At 51.0% G+C, this 15635-nt stretch overlaps 1 protein-coding gene across 1 annotated transcript; it reads left to right on the top strand.

Annotated features, from left to right (window-relative positions):
• The first annotated feature begins 330 nt into the window (after window positions 1-330).
• On the top strand, window positions 331-14868 carry ACTG2 (actin gamma 2, smooth muscle). Its single transcript, XM_053269875.1, has 9 exons — window positions 331-449; window positions 3588-3746; window positions 5977-6105; window positions 7109-7219; window positions 7853-7937; window positions 9769-9930; window positions 11131-11322; window positions 13592-13773; window positions 14626-14868. Exons 2-9 carry the CDS (start codon window positions 3621-3623, stop codon window positions 14767-14769), a joined length of 1131 nt encoding a protein of 376 aa, XP_053125850.1. The 5' UTR covers window positions 331-449; window positions 3588-3620; the 3' UTR covers window positions 14770-14868.
• The last annotated feature ends 767 nt before the right edge of the window (window positions 14869-15635 follow it).

The raw sequence follows: 15635 nt of genomic DNA on the forward strand, positions 1-15635 counted from the left end.
TGGTGGATTGGGCCCAGGAGTGAGCGGGGGATGCCATTTGGCTTTCCTGCCAGGGGCCAACTTTGGCCATTCTTGGTAACTTCCTCACCTCCATGCCTGGAGGTGCTGCTGCTTCCTTTCCAGTGCAGCTTATAAGGACATGGCCCTTTGCTTGTTTACTGAAGTGTAGCATAAAAGGAGCAGATTCACAAATGGGGCGTTGCCTTCCAGCTTTTTTCCTGCATACATTTTTCTTGCAATCATAATTCACTGGGCTCTGTTCTACCACCAGCCCAAGGTCAATATAATGAAATAAAACACCTTATATGGCTAACAGACTATCCGTTGGCCTTTTTAGGGTCTTGGGCAGGAGAAGATCCGCCTCTGAGGGTTGATCGTCTCACTGGTATTTATACCAAAGGCATCGTCAGAACAGAGTCCCCGAGGAAAGGAGATCTCTAGTCCACTCGGTGAGTAACCACAGAAAGATTTTGCTAACGCCAACAGTCTTGCAGTGGGGTGGGGTGGGGGGAGCCAACGCCAGGGCCTGCCAGAGTGATGGAGAGAGGGTCGCTTGCTGTTGCTGCACCTGCCTTGGACGGCACCTGCATTACAGCTCCTTGCATGCACCTCTGCCTCTTTGGGAACTGGATGATGGGGCATGGATTGGGAAGCAATTGTCTGATTCTCCCTGGCTAGATCTGCTTCTCCTGATGAAACCCAGAGGGGCTGTTTGGTGGAATGTGGAGCCCTGAGCTTTGTGTTTTCACCGAAGAGCTGGGCTGGCCTCTCTCCCTCTCTGGTTCTTTTGTGGGGTGTGTGTGTGTGTCCTTAAGTGTGAGCTGCAAGAGGCACAAGGAATCGCATGGCTGCCCCGCTTCTGCCGATGCACATCTGTGGCTGCTGCTTTTAGCCTGCTGTACAGGCACTGTGCCTTCCAGAGCTTCCAGTGTGGGGTACAATCCTGGAAGGGGCAGTGAAGCTCTGGGCAGGAGATATGGGGTTGGTTGCTTAGAGCTTCTCCCTTCCCTCTGGATCCTTTTAAGACGTTTGTGTTCCTTTTCAATACTGGCTCAAATCAGTCTCAGCTGCTGATCCGTTGTGACAGCTTCATCTTTCTTAATTCTGCAGAAAGAGCATGTTGTGTCCAGATCTGAAGGAACCGTATGGGAAGTGGCCTTTTTTGGGAGGGGGCAGTCAGGCCCTGGGAAGATTATTTCCATTTTTGGGAAAAGCTTGTGCTGGACCTCATGTTTCTGTTTACTCTCGTCCAGACTGGAGTGGAATGCTATGCTCGCTCGCTCGCTCTGATTCATGCTTGCTGCTTTTGGGATGAGTGGAGGGAGATCAGAGGCTGTTGCACAAGAAATGGTGGGGGTGGAGGCGGGGGGGGCGGCGGCGAGGTTTAGGAAGTGTCCAGAGCACAGATAGTAGGACTAGAACTTGTGTGTGAAGAAGACGAAGAATAAAATTTGTTGTCAAGTTGCATCTTCTCAGGAAGCCAATCAAAATTAAGGAGATTTCGGGAAATAATCTGACCCTGTCCCCCAGGCAATTTGTGGAAACAGTGCTTAATATTAGGAAAATAGATCCCACCAGAGCTCATGACTGTCTGGAAACATCAGCCTCTGGTCTGGAGGTCCTTCCCTTAATTTCCATGTGTGAGAACTCTCTGTAGTTAGTGTTTAGGGAAATGCACTCTGCACATGCTCAGGGGCACCGACCAGCCTCTTACCCTCCTCTCTGTACAGGTGCTGTGACTATCTTAGTGTTGCTGCTTGTTGGAGAATGTTTTTACTGAAGGCATCCATAAAAGTTTAAGTCTGATTTACATTTACATCGGAGTATTTCTTTCCCAGTAGAGGAAGCAATTTTTTAAAAACATCAAAACTGGAGCTACCAAGTTTTAGACTGATTTTGACTGTTCACTTTGATCTGAGCCACATTCTGATAAATATGGCTAGTGAATCGAGAGAAACCAGTGGAACAAGCTATGGGGTCCGAGTTGAACTTACCCTCTGGCCATGCTTTGGACCAGGGGTGCTGTTAGGGGGTGGCCCATGGGGCATGAGCCTCCAGTGAATGGCCCAGAGCCCCGAATCTCAGCAGCCACCTCCCTCCTCAAGGAAGGGCAGCTGTGGAGGCCTCTGGGCAGAGTGCGATGGGGAGAAGGGAGCTCCTAGCCTCACCTGGCTCTTGGCTGCTTCCGCATTCCTATCATCGGTGCTGTATTGTAACATCAGAGACTTTAAACTAAATCACAGCCCACCCCCAATAATAACTGTGTGCTTTTTTAATTATCAGAAGAGGAGCTGTGGGCCTGGGGCCTGGATCTTTAAGGTTTACTGTGTCTGTACATGGAGGTTCCATTTGCAAATCATGGCTAGTGGCTGTTGAAAGCCTTGGTCCCCTCTGTGAATGTGTCCTATCTGTTTTTTAATGCCATCCCAGCTAGTGGCCACTGTGGCAGTGAGTGCTTGGGGGCATTTCAGTATTCCCTGCTGAAGGGGTTGGTCCCCACGCTCTTTTTACACAGGGAAACAGCGGTCAGTGGAAGGTGCTTTCTCTGTCTCAGAACCCCTTGCCAGGCCCAAGGCCAGCCCAGCCACCTCTTCCCACTGGCCTTGTGACATGTAGTCTGCTGTGTCCGATGTGAGGCTTGTTCTGTGTGGCTTGGCCCACATGGCTGCTTTGCCACTTCCAGCACCTTAGGCTGGAGAGGAGTCAGAGGGGAGCTACCAAGATGATGCTCGGGGAGCAAGACTCTATGGGTACCACCGTAGGATGAACCTGGCCCAAGAATCCCGGGAGTTGCAGTTCACTGGATGCATCCATCATTCCTTTCGGGGTCCCTGGCCACACTTGCAGGACTCCACTTCCCAGGACTCCATAAGAACACCAGATTGGCCCTGCTGGGTCTGGGCCAAGGAGGCCCATCTAGTCCAGCATCCCGTTTCCCACAGTGGCCCACCAGATGCCCCTGATAAGCCCACAGGCAAGAGGGGAGGGGGGCATGCCCTGCTGTTGCTCCCCTGCTGCAACAGGTATCCAGAGGCATCCTGCCTCTGAGCCTGAAGGCAGCCTGTAGCCATGGACAGACTGGTCGGTCCTCCATGAATCTGTCCAAGCCCCTTTTAAAGCCATCCAAGCTGGTGGCCATCACCACATGCCGTGGCCGAGAATGCCATCGGTTAAGGATGCGTTGTGTGGAAAAGTACTTCCTTTTGTTGGTCCTAAATTTCGTGGTGGCAGTCAGTTTAGTGGGATGGCCCCTGGTTCTAGTGTTGTAAGAGAGGGAGGACAAAATCCTCCCTATTCCCTTTCGGGAGGGAAGGGCTGCTAGGCGCTCCTTTGGGTCTGCAATGCAGGGAGGGGCCCTCTTGGAGAGCCTTTCAGGGCAGCAGGTTGGGCCGGCTGCTGGCTCCTCTGACTGGCCGGCCTCCGCCTCTGGCCAGTCCCGCTGGTCTGCTGCTGGCTACGGTCCTGGGCTGCCTCCTGCCTCCCTGCTCTCCTCCCAGCCTGGTACCTGCCCATCATTATTCCCTGCAGTTGCTGGCTCTGCCCTGCCAAGTCGTGACCACCCCGTCCTCCTCCTTGGCCTCTCCTAGGTCCCTGGCATCCTGTCACCTCTGATCTCAGCCATGTGTGAAGAAGAGACAACCGCCCTGGTGTGTGACAATGGCTCTGGGCTCTGCAAGGCCGGCTTTGCTGGAGACGACGCCCCCCGTGCGGTTTTCCCGTCCATCGTGGGCCGTCCCCGTCATCAGGTTTGTGTCCTGCCTGCCCTTCGGGTGCTTTGCCTCGCGGTAGCTGCTCCGGAGCCCGGGCTGTGGGTGTCCTGCTGTCCCAAGCCCTTCGCACAAAGAGGCCAAGGTGAAGGCCTCGTGACAGCCCCCGTTCAGCAAACCTGGTCTGGTGGGTTTGTGGGTCTTTCTCCCCGCTGGGAAACAAGGACCAGGAGCTGAGTGTGGTATGGGAACAGAGGAGGCTGCCTTATACCGAGTCAGACCCTTGGTCCATCTAGCTCCGTATTGTCTACCCAGACTGGCAGCGGCTTCTCCAAGACTGCAGGCAGCCCTGTCTTGGAGATGCCGCTAGGGAGGGAACTTGGGACCTTCTGCATGCAAGTAGGCAGGTGCTCTCCCCAGAGCGGCCCTAAAGGGAATATCTGACAGTGCTCACACATGTAGTCTCCCATTCAAATGCAAACCATGGTGGGACCTGCTTAGCAAAGGGGACAATTCATGCTTGCTACCACAAGACCAGCTCTCCTGGGAAGAAGAAATAATAATAGACCAAAATAATCCCAGTGGTCATTGGCGCCCTGGGTGCAGTTCCAAAAGACCTCGAAGAGCACCTCAACTCCATAGGGGCCACAGAAATCACCATCAGCCAATTACAAAAAGCAGCTTTACTGGGAACAGCCTATATTCTGCGACGATATCTATAACCATTGACAATAAAATTCTGGCATCCCAGGTCCTTGGGAAGGACTCGATGTCTGGATAAAACAAACCAGTCAATAACACCTGTCTGACTGTGTAAACAAGAAATAATAATAATAATAAATATTTTATTAACATTAATAAAATATAATAGTTTATTATCCAAATAATTAGATGGAAGCAGAGATAACATTTTGGTCATGAGCTGCTGCTGGACATCAAGGGCTCCAGAGAACAAGGGCTTCCGTCCGAGTGTCCATTGACCACAACTGAAGGCCTCTGTCTTGGTCCGGGGGTGTCTGGCTGAACTGGCCACAGTTAGTCCCAGCTCTTCATGCTTCCAGCAGCTAATGCAAGTGCAGCGGGTGCTAGAAAGGATGTGGTTGACTGCTGAGTGGAAAGGACCCTGGCAGCCCACTGTGCAACCATCCGCACGGTTTCTTTGACTGGGATATGTGCGGGTGGTGCTGGTTGGTGCAGCTTTTGTTTAAAAGCTGTTCCAGCGAAACTAGGACCTGAGAAGTGGTGTCCTCCCTGCCTGCTGGGGATTGGCGGCTTGCGGCTAGTGCTGACTGCACGGCAGCGGGGCTGGTGGCAGCATCCTTCCATCCATGCCGCAGGAGCAGCGGCCTGTCCTAACGAGCCAGGGGGAGGCCAAAGGTTGGTCCCCTCTCTCCCGCCCCACCCGAGAGCTGCTCTGCCTGCAGGCTGGGCATCCGTTAGTAGAGCAGTGTGGTCAACTGCACAGCTCTACCTGACGAATGGCCAGCCTGCAAGCAGCGCAGCTCTCAGGCGGGGCGGGAGAGAGAGGAGCCACCTGAGCGGCCCAGAAGCAGAGGCAGCTGTGCCTCCTTCAGCGCCCCCCTGGCTCCACAGGACAAGCCGCTACTGCCATGGAGCGGGGGGGGGGGTTTGAAAGGACAGCTGCCCTTGAAGAGCCATCACCCTTCATTACGAGAGTTTGTGGGACTTTTGCAGTCCACATTGGTCGGCTGTAGCGGACTCATCAGGCTGGTCTGCAAGGGGCTGCAGCCCACTGTGAAGCATTCCTGGTTTCCAGAATGGCGCTGCATTCAAAGGCCTGTGCAGTGTCTGTTTTGCAACCTCTTGACTGGTGAATAGCAATGCTGCGCTTCTCTGTGGTGGATTTCCAGGGTTCCATGCCCTTCACATGTGTGTCCTCTCTAACCCTTACAAGACTCTCTTGTAAGCAAGACCCGCATCATTCTACTCTGATTGTGGAAAGGGGTGAGAAAGCCTTTAGTGAGCTTGTGGCTGAAGATTCCCCGGCTTGCACGGGTCACACTCCTGGCCACCAGGATGCTTCTCCAACCCCATGGTTAAAAAAATCAAAAAAAATCCCAAGGGGTGGGGGTGAGGGACGGGACACTCGTTTAACTCAGAAGAGGCCAGATTTTGAAGTCGAAGAATGAAAAAGGCAAAAGTGCACCAGGTGGTTGTGAAAAGTGTCAGGTTCTAAAGAGACTGTTTTCTTCTCCCTCTTGCCTGGGGATGAAGGTGGGAGCTGATGTTTCTCTTCTTGGTCCCTTAGGGCGTGATGGTGGGAATGGGCCAGAAAGACAGCTATGTAGGGGATGAAGCCCAGAGCAAGAGAGGAATCCTGACTCTCAAGTACCCCATAGAGCACGGGATCATCACCAACTGGGACGATATGGAGAAGGTGCGCTGAGAAATTCTACTCTACTTTGGTTTCTGTTTACTGCTTTAAAAAAAAAAATAGAGGGTTTTGTATTAAAATAGATGATAATAAAACAACAGCAGGTAAATAAAGAACATAAGACCAGCCCTGCTGGCTCATGCTCAAGGCCCATCTAGTCCAGCATCCTGTTTCACACAGTGGCCCACCAGATGCCGCTGGGAGCCTACAAGCAGGAGTTAAGGGCATGCCTCTCTCTCCTGCTGTTACTCCCCTGCAACTGGTACTCAGAGGCACCCTGCCTCTGAGGCATCCCTACTTATACAATCTCCAAAACTTCCTGCCTTGCATTTTCTTGGGATGTAATTCTGTTCCCATTGGAAATGAAAGGCTTCCCAATGTCTTTTATAATGTGTATGTTTATTCATGAGACCTCATTCTTCCATTAACATTTCTGATATTCGTGACAAGGATATGAATGGCAATTGACGCATTCCCGATGACATTCTAACTCACTTTTAAAAATACCTTAGAAGCGTTTCAGGATGTCGTCTGCTTCCCAAATGATTCCCATAAGAGGCATATTGACAGCAGTCCTTTGCCTTGCTAGGAAGGAATAGAAACAAAATTGAAATGTATCTGAAATGTACATGCATCTGAGTTGCTTCTCTGAGTAGCAATCTGTGGGGCATGACACAGAAAACCCAAAGACAAATATAACGTGGAAGTGTGTATTGTTTTTATTATTACTTTTACTACTTCTGTGTGTTTTTACTTGTATTGTTTTTATGCCTTTTTTATGTTTTTATATTTTTTTAGCTTGATGTTTTTATTGCCTTTTTATTGTGTGTTTTTAACTTTTGTAAACCGCCTTGGGGTTGTCTTTTAACAAAAGGCGGGATAGAAATGCAACAATAAATAAATAAATATTGCTACCCTGAACCTCTGGCGCTTGGAGAACGAATGGAGTTGGTTGTATGAATCCTGGCTACCTTTCACTCAGCTCTGCCCTGCTCCTTCTGTACAGATCTGGCACCATTCTTTCTACAATGAATTGCGCGTGGCTCCCGAAGAACACCCCACGCTTCTCACAGAGGCACCCCTGAACCCCAAGGCCAACAGAGAAAAGATGACTCAGGTAAGCCTTCCTGGGGCTGCCGTGGGAAGGGGGGGGTCGTCTTCATCTGCTCCTGCCAGCCACACAGGAAGCTCAAGCGGTTGCTTGGGGGTGGCAATGGGGGGGGCAAAGCTATGTGTTGGGGCATGCAGTGAAGCAGCTGTGCAGTCCAAGAAAGGGGCCCCCAGATCCCATGCAAAGTTCCAGAGCAGGCTCAGGCCGCTGCAGGGGAAGTCGCAGGGCATGCCTCAGGTGTGGTTTGTGCAAGGAAGGGAGGCTGGCCACATCCCCGGGAGAGGCAGTCCTAGCACAAGGCGGGTGCTTCAAGCGGTGGGTTTGGAGTGCCCTTAAGGAATCTGGCCCATGGGGAGGTTCTCCTGCACAAACCCCATTTAGATAACAGGAGTTGTGTAAGAGCACCTCCATGCATATCAACGAGGCTTGCACAAGAGAGCTTCCCCATGGATTATGCCCCATGTCAGTGTTAGAAGGAAAAGGGCATCATGTGGGTTTCCTGCCCCATTGCCTCTCTGGGACCAACTCTTGCTGCCAGAGGAGAACCAAGGTGGCTCCGGAAGGCGTTTTCCCCGAGGGCTGCAGACTCTGCCATCTGGCCCCTGCACTGTGTGTTGTTCTTCTCTTTTCCCCTCCTAGATTATGTTCGAAACCTTTAACGTCCCTGCCATGTACGTTGCCATCCAAGCTGTGCTGTCCCTTTACGCATCTGGCCGTACCACTGGTGAGAAATTTGCTTCGCTACTTTGGTATTTGGAAGTTCGACTTCTGGGTCGGTCAGTCGGTCAGTCAGTCAGTGAACGCCACATCAGATTTGAGAAGGAGCTGAACTGTGTGTGTGTGTGGCAGGCAAACTGCATTCCTACCTAGGAAGACGGTCCCTGCCCCTCTGAGAGCAGCTGTTCTGAATGTCTGTACTGTAGACTGACACGGCTTCAGCTGTGGCTCCCTCTTGGGGACTCTGGATCTAAGGAGGAGGACTGGGGTCTCCAAGAGCTTCACCACCCTCCTCACACCACACAGTCCTGGGCAAACCAGGCTTTTGGCTGCTGAGCATTCCAAAGCCCCCGCAAAGTCCAGCTGGAGGATGGAGCCGCCTTGGGATTTTCTTAATGAAAGGCGGGGTATAAATTTAACAATAAATAAATAAACAATAAAAGAAAATGTGGTAGGCAAACAGGCAGGGATGTCTCCTTTCCCTGGCTGAGCTCTGCTTGCCTCCTCTCTCTCTCTCTCTCTCTCTCTCTCTCTCTCTCTCTCTCTCTCTCTCTCTCTCTCTCTCTCTCTCTCTCTCTCTCATGATGCTTGCTACTGCTCCCCTTCTCAACCCTTTGGGCAGGAGCCCTGAAACATGGGTCCCCAGATGTTGTGGGGCCACTTCCATCATCCCCAGCAGCCACGGCAGCCTTTGGCCACATCTGGGAGCCCTTGCCCTAGGGGCAATTAGCTGCCAAGAAAGAGAAGAGAAGTTCCTGGCTGCCCATAAACCTGATCGCCTCCAGCCCTCTCTCTCTGTCTCTCAGAGGGCTTCCGAATTCTTAGCAGGCACAGCAGTCTAGCCCCAAACTGACCCGCTGTGGTTCTCCAGGGTCTCAGGCAGAGAGAGGCCTTTCCCATCATCGGCTCCCTGATCCTTTTAACTTGAGATGCTAGAGATCGCATCTGGGTCCTTCTGGAAGCAACATGGGTGCTGCTCTTCCACTGAGCGGTGGCCTCTCCCCATAGAATGCAGCATATATCTTGAGAGGAAGGCAAGAAAGGATGTGCCCAGGCCAGGGAGCTCTTGTCCTCAGCTCCTGAAAAGACCAACAGCCTGAGACATTTTATTAATCTTCTGTAATTTAGCTTTCTTTTAATGTTGTAAACTGCTTTGGGTGCCTTCGTCAAGGCAGAAAGGCGGTATAAAAATGTAACAAACAAACAAACAAAATATAGCAAGGACTTCTTGACCCCCCTCACCAAACGTGAGCTCCCCTCCCAAGGTTTTTTGGGAGAAGCCGCCACTGGTATGAAATGATAGAAGTGTGTAGTGTAGATCGGTCCCACTAAGTCCTTGGCAGGAGGCCTCCGGGTACCATAGAGCCCTATTCCTCATGTCTGGGCCAGGGTGCCCAACCCTGGACCCACAAATGTGGCCAGACTACGATTCCTATCCTTCCATTCTGTGGGGAGGGGCCATGGCAACAAATTATTGCTTTAAGAACATTAGTCAGTTTCATTGCGGGCAGTTCTCACATCCACCTGTGAGTCATCAGACATACTTAGGAGGAGAGTTCAGGTGAGATCTCTGAACAGCTATTAGCGTCTCTTCTGATGCAGCCCACCTTTATTGTGATGATCTGAAGGACCTCTTACAGTTTCTCTCTTATATTAGCAGAGGTACTGTGGTTTGCATCCTGGCTTTGGCATTCTGTCTGCCAGAATAAGCACTTTATGATCAAATGAAAAAGCTGTTCAGCAGCTCATTCTGTCCCCCAGAGAATGTTTGGGTGCCAAAAGAGAAAGACCCAGGATTCTTGGCCTCGTCAAAGCATTGCTTCTCTCCTCGTCTCTAGGGATCGTGCTGGACTCCGGTGATGGCGTCACTCACAACGTTCCTATTTACGAAGGCTACGCTCTGCCCCATGCGATCATGCGCCTTGACCTGGCTGGGCGTGACCTCACGGACTACCTCATGAAGATCCTGACAGAGAGAGGCTACTCTTTTGTCACCACGGGTAAGGAGGGATTGGATCGGCCAGACTGCACCTTGAGTGGGGCAGTGGTGACCTTGCTTTTCCTGACATGGAGATCCACTATATGAAAAAGCCATTTACTCCCCACCCCACCGACACCTCCCGAAGATGGAGGCTGTTGGAAGAGGAGTGATTTCTGTTCAGTAGATGCACATGGAAGCCCCTGCACAGACTGGTGTCATGTGATGCCTCTTGGCCCTCAAGATGTGGGATTGGTCTGTTTGGTTTTGCAAAACAAAAGGGTCCTCTGTTTGAACTACCGCTCATTTCTCCTCCTGTTGAACTGAGCCAGTTCAGGGCTCCACCACCAAAGTATTGCTGCTGGCCCCAACCCCCTTTCTCTGAGCAGTGGGAAGTTCTAGAGGTGCCGGACTGCCCGGTTTCCCTTGGAGCAGCAGAATTCCCTGGAGGTTTAGGGCATCTTTGCAATAGTTGGTTGACTTATACACAGAGAAGCTGAGCATTGGATGGGGCTGGAACGAGCAGAGCAATCAGCCCCCAATTCCTCAGAGCACCAACCCTTGCACTCCACAGGGCTGCTGCTTCAGAAGAGCCCTGCTGGACCAGGCCCAAGACCTCCCTAGCCCAGCACCCTGTTTCTTGCGGGGGGGGGGAGATGCCTCTGGGAAGGCCACTTCAGTTCCTGGCTCTGCAGAAATCTGTGTGTCTCTGTCTCTGTCCAGCACCCACGTAGCACGTGCTGCTGCCTCTGGCTAGTAAAAGCAGGGGCAGTGGGGAGTAAAGGGGGGGAGGGAGGGGGGAACAGTGACGCCTTACCCCTCTTACCCCTCAGGTGGAAAGGGGAAATTTCCCACATGAGTACCTGCCAGATCCTTATGACTCTCCAAGTTGTTCCTCCAACCAGCAGGAAACAGCAAGTTGGTCTCCAGAGCTTTGCCCCAGAACCTGTCCCACAAAACAATTGCCCAGCCAGTGTTAAGGACTGCAGACTCACTGCAATGAAGTCCAAGCGGCCCCTCCCTTCCCACTAACTACACAGGGGGGCATATCCCCTGGGAAGTTCTCCTGCCTGTGAACCAGCCTGCTGTTGTCCTTATCCATTCCAGCCGGGGTTTGCCCAAGAGAAAGTCCAGGCAGTGCCATCTGTCGGCTGCCCCTTCCTCGACTTGCCCCACCCATAGTAAGGTGGCCTGTGGGATAACCTGCCTCTCTCCTCCACAGCTGAACGGGAAATTGTGCGTGACATCAAGGAGAAGCTGTGCTACGTGGCTCTGGACTTTGAGAACGAGATGGCCACAGCCGCCTCTTCCTCTTCCCTGGAAAAGAGCTATGAGCTCCCTGACGGGCAGGTCATCACCATTGGCAACGAGCGATTCCGTTGCCCAGAAACCCTTTTCCAGCCCTCCTTTATTGGTGAGTCCCCATCCTGACCCTGGGCTGAGAGGCAGAGAGTCAAGGGACACCTTTCGGAGCAGGGGTCAGAGTGCCTGAAGTTAGGGACGATGGACACCAGGTTTCTTCCACTCTTCTTGGGACCCTTTTCTAATTAGGTGCATGGATTGATACCATCCATGTGGGGTGACTCTTCCAAGTCACCATATTACCCAAACATAAAAAACCCTAATGTATAAGGATCTGAAACATAGACCTGAAATCATGCACAAAGATCAGATGGTATAACATGACATATAAAATGGAGTAATATAATTCAGTAAATTAGTATATGCATCATGAGTTGGATTTTGTAGTGTGTTATGAACGTTATTGGTGTGCCATTTATTATATTTCATGCTTTATGTTGTCTAGGATGGGATGTGTATTTTTATTTTATTTTATTTTTTACATTTATATTCCACTCTTCCTCCGAGGGGCCCAGAGCGGTGTACTACATACTTGAGTTTCCCCTCCTTACAACAACCCTGTGAAGTAGGTTAGGCTGAGAGAGAAGTGACTGGCCCAGAGTCACCCAGCTAGTATCATGGCTGAATGGGGATTTGAACTCAGGTCTCCCCGGTCCTAGTCCAGCACTCTCACCACGACACCATGCTGGCTGTCTTATATATATATATATATATATATATATATATATATATATATATATATATATATTTATCTGTGCTTACCATTCACAAATGATTTATTTAGTGGGATTATAGTTATCATATGAAACTCATTTTATATGTGTTATGTTGCATTATTGGCCATCGGATCTCTTGTGTGTGCTTTTGGGTCATTGGTTTAGATGTTTCAGCCTGAACCACCCTGGAACAGATCCCGACAGGGAGATATGGTGGTGAAGAAACCCTTCCCACTCCTAAAGTAGGATTCCACACAAGGATAAAATACATGATGGATTGATTTATGAAGGCAAATTAAAGAGCAGCAGAAACAACTGTGTATCCATCCAACTTTTTGCAGACGAAAATAAGGATCCGTCTGTAATGCCCCAGTTCTTACACCAAAGATCACTGTCAAGCTCCAGCCCCCTCCCCAGTGATACCTTGCTAAGGGCTCTGCTCTGCCTGCTCTAGGCCCCTCTGTTCATTGTCTTTGCAACAGCAAGTACACTTTTTGTGAAAAATGCCCCATAGCAATAGCACTTACATTTATATACCGCTCTATAGCCGGAGCTCTCTAAGCAGTTTACAATGATTTTAGCATATTGCCCCCAACATTCTGGGTACTCATTTTACCGACCTCGGAAGGATGGAAGGCTGAGTCAACCTTGAGCCCCTGGTCAGGATCGAACTTGTAACCTTCTGGTTACAGGGCGGCAGTTTTACCACTGCGCCACCAGGGCCTTACAAACAGAATGGTCCTACAATCTGTTAGCACAAAACAGTTCGGAATGGGAAGCTGGGCAGTGCACAGGACCTTAGGCGTGTTCCGGCCCCGTGGACTAAGCTGCTGCCCCAGCCGCCCCACTCAGAGAGTTCACTTCTAGAGATAAAGTGGGCGGAGGGGTGGGGGTGGGGCTAAACAGGACACTGGATGATGACAATGCGAGTGACTCATACTAGCCACCCGTGGACAGGGCATTCAGGGATAGGGATCCAGAAAAGGGGACGGGTCTCTAATAATTGGGGATGGCTGAGCATATGCAAATCCTGGAGGTGGATGCAAGCTGCTTTTCAAATCCCCACTGGCACTTTAGCACTGAAGGAACTGCACTGTGCATAAAGCGACTCTCAACAATCCTCCTCCTACGACCCCCTATGTCTCTTCTTCTTCTGCCCTCTACTGAGTCAGGCCCTTGGTCCTTCTCGCTCAGTACTGCCTACACTGACTGGCAGTGGCTCAGGAGTCTCTCCCAGCCCGACCTGGAGATGCTGCTGCCAGGGAGGGAACCTGGGACCCTCTGCAGGCTAAGCAGAGGCTCTACCATTGAGCTATGGCCCCCTCCCCTCAATGGAGTACCTTACAGTGCTCACAGGTAGTCACCCATCCAAATGGAAACCAGGGTGGGCTCTGCTTAGTAAAGGGGACAATCCATGCTTGCTATCGCGAGACCAGCTTTCTTTCCCAAGAGCCCCTCAGGGGCAGGCACCGTGGATGAACCCGCAGTGAACTGCTAGTGCAAACACCTTCTTGAGCTGATGCTGATGGAAATCGAAACCAGCCTTACGGAGTCCCCATCTGAATTGGGAAGGACCCGCCACTGACCCTGTACCGTTTCTCACAGGTATGGAGTCTGCTGGCATCCACGAGACGACCTACAACTCCATCATGAAATGTGACATCGACATCCGTAAGGACCTCTACGCCAACAACGTCCTTTCGGGAGGCACCACCATGTATCCTGGCATCGCAGACAGAATGCAGAAGGAGATCACAGCCTTGGCTCCCAGCACAATGAAGATCAAGGCATGTCTGGGGTCTTTTCTTTGGGGGTTCATGTCTCTTTGCCTTAGGGACACACCCTAGCATCCTGCCTGCTACCTGGGAGGAAAGTGTCACACTTTGAACATGAAAGTTCAGATGGGCAAATCTGCATTACTTGGCATGTGTTGAACAATCTGAATAGATCATCAGGTCCTGAAGGGGGGCTTCCAGCTAGTTCTGCCTTTTTGCTGAGCCTTAATCCTGTACCTCCTGATATGGTTGCCAACTGACCAGAAAAGAATGGCCTGACTTGCTCTTGTGCTTTTAAAGGTAGCTTGATGTGCAGAAATAAACAGCTGAAGCGCTTCCTCTGCTACCCTAACCCCTGCTAACTTGGCAAAGAGGCACCTCTTTAACGTGGTGATTCTCTTTATTTAGCAGGGGGAGAGTAACTGGCCCGATCCACCCCCAGCACAGTACGTCCAGTGACTGTTGCTGGTGTCTGTCTGTGTTTCTTTTTAGATTGTGAGCCCTTTGGGGACAGGGAGCCATCTGATTTATTTGTTGTTTCTCTATGTAAACTGCTTTGGAAACTTTTGTTGAAAAAAGTTGTTGTTTGTTTCAAGATTAGTGATACATGTTATCTGCAAACGTCTGAAGATCAAATTGCTCTTTAAAGCCAGAAGAGCCGGGCCTGGTCTCAAGGGGGCAACCCTCCTCGTACGTTTGAGAGACTCATATAGGACATGGTGGTACCACTGGCAGCACTTCCTAGGGCTACAGCCGTTGCGGTTTTTCACACTAGGTGGTTGTGACTATTTTTGCCGTTCTTGCTGCACTCCTCACTGAAGTGTGCATGAGCCCAATTGACTCTCTTTTGCACCTGTTTGACAGATCATTGCCCCTCCTGAGCGCAAGTATTCTGTCTGGATCGGAGGCTCCATCCTGGCTTCTCTCTCCACCTTCCAGCAGATGTGGATCAGCAAACCGGAATATGACGAGGCCGGCCCTTCAATTGTGCACCGGAAGTGTTTCTAAAGACCAGAGCCGGGTTCTGCCAGAGCCTGGAGACTCCTTTTCTTCTTCCTTTGTGATTCTTTCTCTCTCTTCAATAAGCATTAAAACTTTTTTCAAGTCCTCCGTTCCCTGCTCCCGTCTGTCATAGAACTGCAGGCAGGTCTGGCTGGGAATACGAGCAAGAGAGTTGAGGGTCCATCATCCAGACGAGCAGCACCCACTTTCCTGCAGTGGCCAGGGCTCTCTCCTGCTGTTGCCCCCTCCCCAGTAACTGGCAGAGGTTTACTGCTTCTGGACATGAAGGCTTCACATAGCCATCTTCATGACTAATAGCCATTGACGAGACCTCTCCTCACCCCCTTTTAAAGTCGGGGCCGATATCTCCTCACCCCCAATAACTTTTTCTGAAGTTCTCTGTGCTGGGCCTTTGGTGAGGAGAGAAACTTTGATACACGCAAAAGTATATGAGAAATGTTCAACGGGTTGGAGGAGCAGCTTACCAGTGGTGGTGGGATGGCAGGCCCCCTCCCTTTTTATACAGAAAAACTGCACAATTTCGGCAGAGAGCAGGTGGACCGCGCTTTAAATGCAGCTGGTCTTTGTGATGGCTACCAGCTGCCATTAATTTTTTTGCCTGCTGTCATACTAGCAGCAGCACCACCAGTGATATGCACCGGGAACCCCTGGTGCATTCTGGGAAAGAAAATGGCAGGCAGCAGCCATCACAGTGGGCAGCAATGCTACAAAGACGGCTGCAGAGACTGTGACGTTTTCCTGGGGAGAACCCCAGACTGGCATCCCCTCACCTGCCCCACCAAACTGTTTCCATCACTTTCATGAACATCATAACTCCAAGTTCTTATACTATGAGAAAGGGGGGAGGTGTC

Source organism: Hemicordylus capensis, chromosome 8, assembly GCF_027244095.1.
Source record: "Hemicordylus capensis ecotype Gifberg chromosome 8, rHemCap1.1.pri, whole genome shotgun sequence".
NCBI lineage: Eukaryota > Metazoa > Chordata > Lepidosauria > Squamata > Cordylidae > Hemicordylus > Hemicordylus capensis.